The 6,251-nt window shown below is 51.2% G+C and overlaps 3 protein-coding genes across 3 annotated transcripts; all 3 read right to left on the bottom strand.

The window, feature by feature from the left end:
- Window positions 1-943: 943 nt before the first annotated feature.
- Window positions 944-1,989, bottom strand: GLOTRDRAFT_100012 (uncharacterized protein). The gene is made up of 2 exons (XM_007868092.1): window positions 1,639-1,989; window positions 944-1,583 (listed from the first exon to the last, which is right to left on the bottom strand). The coding sequence occupies exon 2, from the start codon at window positions 1,414-1,416 to the stop codon at window positions 952-954; it is 465 nt and encodes a 154-aa protein (XP_007866283.1). The 5' UTR covers window positions 1,417-1,583; window positions 1,639-1,989; the 3' UTR covers window positions 944-951.
- Window positions 1,990-2,090: 101 nt separating this feature from the next.
- On the bottom strand, window positions 2,091-2,752 carry GLOTRDRAFT_129407 (uncharacterized protein; the record flags this gene model as incomplete). Its single annotated transcript, XM_007868091.1, has 2 exons — window positions 2,091-2,345; window positions 2,405-2,752. 2 exons carry the CDS (start codon window positions 2,750-2,752, stop codon window positions 2,091-2,093), a joined length of 603 nt encoding a protein of 200 aa, XP_007866282.1.
- A 2,595-nt stretch (window positions 2,753-5,347) lies between these two features.
- Window positions 5,348-6,136, bottom strand: GLOTRDRAFT_129406 (Metallo-dependent hydrolase; the record flags this gene model as incomplete). Its single annotated transcript, XM_007868090.1, has 5 exons — window positions 5,348-5,488; window positions 5,558-5,633; window positions 5,697-5,848; window positions 5,908-5,988; window positions 6,038-6,136. The coding sequence occupies 5 exons, from the start codon at window positions 6,134-6,136 to the stop codon at window positions 5,348-5,350; spliced, it is 549 nt and encodes a 182-aa protein (XP_007866281.1).
- Between the last annotated feature and the right edge of the window lie 115 nt (window positions 6,137-6,251).

The following is a 6,251-nucleotide window of genomic DNA, read 5'->3' as shown; positions in this document are numbered from 1 at the left end:
TGTTATGAGTTGTGGCATTTCTTCGTTGCATCCAGTCCTTCCATAGATATAGAAAACTTTCCTGCAAGTTATTCTTGCTCGGTGGGTCCTTGTGAGCGCAAGCCGGCCGCATGACCGTGGACGTAAGGCCGTAAGCGGGCAAACAGCCACAATTCAAACAAGCGACGCGTATCGACAGGGAGATGGGCATCGATAATAATATCCCTCTTTCTCCTGTTCCACTCCCTGCCCTCCTCGAGATATGAGCCTTCCTCTTTTTTCTATGTCTCTGGCCAGCATCGACACTCCGAAAGGTCGTCTAGGACTCTCCCGTATTTTTGCATGACAAATGGTCTGACCTCGCGACTTGTGCAACGTCTGTCGTCGGAGTCCTCCTGAACACGCAATGAAGTCTCCACCTCCCGGACGTACTCGAGCGAAATCCTATCTGGCAGAGTCGCTATCGTACGAAAGCCCTTATCCGACCCAGGAACGAATATCGGGAATTGTTGACCGGCACCGGATACGGGGTTGTGTATGTCAACCGTACCCCTATAAACATTGAGGAACCCCTACGAGCGGACGGCGGCGTAACTTTCACAGCGGTTGAGCTATGGGAGACAACTGAAGGAACCAAGGCAAGGCGATATTTTAATCATGCAAACAATGAACAAAAGAACTTATCAATCCTATCGCGATTTGCTCCTTTCCCCCACTTCGTCGGCGCACGAAGCATGTATACTACGTGCATCCAATAAGCCGTGGTTCCGGCCTCCGCTTGCCCTTCATTCGAAAACTCCTCGACCAATCAATATCACATTTTTTCCGCCAAGGGAGTGTTACACACCTCGTCTTAGTCCATCATATGGCCCTCTTCAATGGACGTTGACGCGACTCCCGGTCGCGCTACTTCATGTTCGTTTTTAGACGTTCTAGACCGGAGCGACTAACAACCGAATTTTAGTGAACAACTTATAGGAAAACATAAACCGACGGGTAACATACCTCGCGACGGGACCTCTCATTGGTAGCGTTGCCCTCAAAGGCTGAAGGCAACGCGTCGTTGTCTTCGATATCGCCGTCGTACGCGGAAGATGCATCGTCCACGTCCGACTCCTCCATCTCGGCGTCCTCTTCCTCGTCGGATGCCCGATGAGCCCGATCCGAGTAGTGATTTACCTCTCCAAGAACCTCGTTCTCCGTTTGGATACCACTGTCGACGATCTCCATGTCTTCCCCATGCTCGTCATCATCGCTGCTAGGGTACTCGATTTCTGTGTCGAGGATGTCGCTCGCCGTCTCCGAAACGCCTTCCGCGATTTCCATCTCCATCTCCATCTCCTCATCAGCAGAGGAGTCATGGTCGCAAATGATCTGGCGCAGGTCCTCTGCATTGGATTTCCGTGCCCACTTTGCGGGCAGCACGAGCGCGGACATGGCTATGAAGGTCGTTGTTCAAGTGTCGGCCTATCGATGTTCAAGGTGAAGCTGAAGGTGCGTCGCTGATCTTGGGCGATCGCTTAAGTGCGTGTCGGGCGATGCCGGTCTTTGTGGGCGTCGCCATCCGTTGTCCTCGCTTGGATAGTGTGATTAAGCGATCAAAGGTCTTTCATATTCACTAGAGTAATGGATAAGGGCTGACTTATGGTCTCCCATCAGGATATGTCACTATCTTCGGCGGGATGTAGTTTTCGCATTGGTTCATTCGAATAGGTCGAGCACGCGTTGAGTGGCGCTCTTGCGGTCAATCGGATTCATATGACTTCCACCCGCGGACCGTATAATCGTCCCAGAAATCATATCCGGAACTGGACCGGCCTTACTGTGAGAGAGCCCTTGCTCTGCTTTCATGGCGAGGCGATCAAAGAGACCACACAGACGTGTTATTTTCCACCAGACAAGCAAAGACAAAACAAAGTTCTCAATTCAGCCTCTCCTCAAAACTTTCTGTGCCGACTCTACCATGCCTACCCACCGACACATTCATAGCCCACATTCTGAAGTCCCCCGGTCAGGCGAGATTTGCTGGCTCGCACCAATGAATATGCAGGTTCTCTCCGATAGGTGTCTACCACGCACCTTGTCCTGTATATTGTCGGTAAACGTGGATTCTAGTCGTATACATCCATACTCCAGTCTGAGATGGACCGCGAAGATAGCGCACTGTCGGAGCCATCGTCGCTGTAAGTGGTGTCGGAGGACGATCTGGCACCTCCAGGCACCAAACGGACGCGCCTGCGGGAAGTACCACTGGGAGCACTCAATATTCCTTGTTCCTCGGAAGTGTCCCATTCCTCGGTTGGCCCCGGATGGCTGTCGTGTTGTTGGATGTTGGTTGTTTTTTTCACTCTTTTGCAAGAGTGCACCTAATGACCAAACATCAGTTAGCTTGAATCAAGCCTGCACAAAATAAAGCACGACTTACCTTCTCTTCGTATTCGTCGCTTTCCTCCCCCTCATCATCTTCCTCCACATAATCTGGATCAGTCCGTCTCCCCTCGTCCTCGTCGCTTTCATCCTCCTCGTCATAGTCATCGGCCCGGCCCTCGGTCATCCGCATGTCATCGGCACGCGCATCGGATGCACCGTTGGACACATCGTGCTCGCTCAGGTCCATCTGAATGCTGCCCTCATCATCTGCAAGCTCGTCATTGCTCTCTGCCTCTTCACCGGGATAATGGACGAAGGGTTTGCCATTTTCGCAGAAGGTTAGTCGGAGGTCTTCGGTGTTCGACTTTCTCCCCCACTTGGGGGGCAAGATGAGGGCTGCCATGGCGGAGAAGGAAGATACTCAAGAGCCGACGTGTGTGGCTATCGATGCTCAAGTTGAAGGCGGAAGACCGGTGGTCGAGCCACTTCGACCGCTTAAATGCGTATCGGGCGATGCCGGTCACTGTGGGCATCACTCCTTTGTCCTCAATCTCTCGTCAAACATCCACGTAGGGACCTTAAAAGCCGTTTATTGATTTGATCCATGGCAACTGGGGTACTTGAGCTAATTCGAGCTATTTGGTGCTCGATTAAATGTAAATGAATGCCATTATCCACCAGTCCGCCCTTATCTCGAATAGTCACACTCTGGAGCTTGACGGATGACAGGGTTTTGCGGCAATTGTTCAAGCTGACTTACGTGCTCGTCGAGATTCCCCGGTTGTTCATGGCTCGTTGTATCGGCGACAATGTCGGCACAAAGCAATCCGCCGAGCAATCGGAGAGATCGTGCTCGAGATGATACACGATGTCCACATGCAATATACGCGAAGTCACCCTTCAGTCTAATGTCGCTGTTCTTCGTCATTTGCTCTCGATTCCAGAAATCAAAGGTTGCGCCCTCGATGATCCCGACCAGGCCCTGTCTTCATAGATGCTCATTCCCCCGAACTTACTGTCGCCCATACAAAATTCATACCGTCCATTTTCGACCTCCTGGTACTCTGTTGTATCAACAAACCCAGGCAGGCAGCGTCGGGGTCCAAGCTGGGTGGGCCCTGATGCTGGCAATGGTAAACAGCGACTACCACGGACATCATCTAAATTCGAACACTACTAGGGGATGTCGCTCGGACGGATGCTGAACCTCAATTCACTCCAGCCTACTCGTGGCAATCTCTTTGACATTGGAAGCTACTGCAAGCCCTTGAGATGTACCTCCTCTACGTCCTGTCCTCGTTGAGGGCGTTCCTGTGGGCAACATTGCAGTGTGAACATGTTTCGGATAGAAGACACAGGATGTCGCGAGTACTCTGGATAGATCGAGATGACATCCCATTCGCTCTGTAATTGGTCATAAATGTAACTTTCGTTGCATCTCGCCGCTACACAAGAGTCAAGAACCGAAGTGTCTTCAACTCAAACCGAGTCGTCTGCCAATTTATGCTACATTCGTTGCCCGGCCATCGATACACCACGAAGGGGACTGGAGACCCACATCCGAGCGCTCTCCATTCCCGCACGTGTACTTTACGACGAGCAATTGCTGACGATAACCAAAGGCTCAAATGCCCGTCCCGATTGCACTAACATTGGCGGCATGAATACGCGGTCTGTGAGCCTACGACCATAGGCCGCCGGATCTGCGCGACTTTCGTGGGCATATTCTATTGACGTAGGCGGCGTAGATACGCGGCCCATGAACCTGAGACAGATCACCGCTGCCTCTCCTCGACTCTCGTGATCGGATGGTTCCCCTCGCGCGGCATAAATTAATGGTGGTGTGTGATGCAGCTCATTACCTACCTGCGGCGCTGAGTTCAGGACCTTCCTTATTTTCACCGCATGCAACAATGCCCTGAGTGCCAGTCGCGATCTCTTTCAGTCTCGCTTGGATACCATACAATTTCTACGTCGTCGTGGTTGGTTGATTGTTCTCTGATCTCAGTCATCTATTAACCAATGCGTAGGTGAGTCTCCTGTGGTTATCATGATGTCTTCCTATGAGACCACCCACCTCATCCGAGTCATCTGAGTCAGACACAGACTCAGAGTTGCTATCAGCCCCAAAGGTGTCGAGATCTTCGTCATCCCACTCCCACTCCCATTCAACAGGATCGTAGGGCTCGTCGTCTGTGGTGGCAATAGCCAACGCGCGAAGAATCCTTCTGAGGTTTCTCTTCTCTTGGGTGTCATGTTACACTTGCGTTCCTTGACGGCCATTCGAAGAATGAAGTGGAAGTGACTGCAATATCCGCCTTCGTAGTCAGAGTAAAGTTGAGGCTGTTCTGTGCCACCCTTCTTATTTCCGGCTGTCGCCGATGGCCTTTGTGCCACTTACGGATTTAGGTCGGTGGCGCGATATGCCCAAAGGGCGTTCATCAACTATGCATCTGACTCATAATATATGATTGGCGGCTCTCTTCAGAATACGTTAGTAACTTCATTGAACCTAACCCGTGCACCTTCCACTCAGGTCTCACCATCTATACACCACTCCTAGGCAATGACGATAGGGAATACCCCTTGGTACACGCCGTTGAGTCAGGCAACGTAGAATCACCGGAACACTTGCCCTAGTTACTGGCGGACTGAATACACGGTGAATCTGCGGCGAGATGCCGCTGGGACTGCACGGTTCGAATACACGGTGTTCCGTCCGACTAAAACGAGTCCCTGACAAATGGTACAAAACTCTTTCAAGCACCCCTAATTGTCGCTAAATAAGTCTCTGCAGTGGAAGAGCTCGCCTCCTGGTCTTAAAGAGATTCGGGACTATACATCAAGCCCAGTTCCTGTAACATCAAGATATCAAGGTACTCTTCATTTCGACAGAGGTGGAAGCTGATGTTGGTTGTCCCAAAGCAATAGCTATGCTACGTCCAGCGGAGCTACGCCTCCAGTAGGGATATAGCTTTGTGCAAACATGCATTTATCACTAACTGAATCTTCGGGCCATACTCATCTCAGCAATCTTTCTGACTTCATCCATGGTTAATCCGAGGCCGTACGGCGGCTTAGCGAGAAGGAGTGCATACTCGGCTAACAGATTTGTGCGGAACACAAGCTGGTCATCGGTCTATGAGAGGCAGTAGCAAAGGTGATCAGTAGTAATTCAGCATAATACCGGCATGCAGACAGTACGTACACATATAGCTATAGGATGATCTTGTTTCAGGTAAAAGCGAATGTGGTGATCCTCGAGACTCTTCACGGTTTTGCATCTAAGAAGAGAGAAGGACACAAGAGTGTCATCCGTGTTAGCCTGTCGGAAAATAAAAGCTTACAGAAGGTTGCTTGTGAGGCAAAGCTCAACGGCTATATCTTTCTCGAACACTATCTTCATGGCCTCTTCGTCGAGAAACGTTGCGTGGCCTAGCCTCGACGGTGCAAACGCGCGAAGCAGATTATCGGTCTCGGAAGTGGGATTGTCAACTGTCTGTAGAAAAATGCTGATCAGTCTTCCCACCGGTCACCTCCCTCCCGATTATTTCTCACTTCGGCGATATGGACAGTTACACCCAGTCCCGACGCCTTGGCATTTTGGAAGTGTTTGACGAACCGCTGGAGTTCCCCGGCCTGAAACAGTGGTAGCTGAGAACAAGGTAACCTTTAAGTGACAACATACCCGCGGATCACCACAGAGGTCAATACCGACGACCCTCCGCCCTTCTTCCTTCAGTGTGATGGCCAGGTTAATACATTCTTCCACGATCGTCTCGTCCATGCGTCGGTCCGTGCTAACTATCAAAGCAGCCTTGTCTGCTGGATATTTTTTCGACTTTCTCGAGCACTGCCAGCAGATAGCCACGCCTGTCCATCGACTCAGTAGCACGGGGGGG

The sequence above is a fragment of the Gloeophyllum trabeum genome (assembly GCF_000344685.1).
Source record: "Gloeophyllum trabeum ATCC 11539 unplaced genomic scaffold GLOTRscaffold_00007, whole genome shotgun sequence".
Taxonomy (NCBI): domain Eukaryota; kingdom Fungi; phylum Basidiomycota; class Agaricomycetes; order Gloeophyllales; family Gloeophyllaceae; genus Gloeophyllum; species Gloeophyllum trabeum.
The sequence above is the reverse complement of the archived record's forward strand: the minus strand, read 5'-3'. Positions and strand labels throughout refer to the sequence as shown.

What these genes read in the sequence shown, in the direction of transcription:
- GLOTRDRAFT_100012 (XM_007868092.1), bottom strand. Translation starts at nt 1,416, where the DNA reads ATGTCCGCGCTCGTGCTGCCCGCAAAGTGGGCACGGAAATCCAATGCA.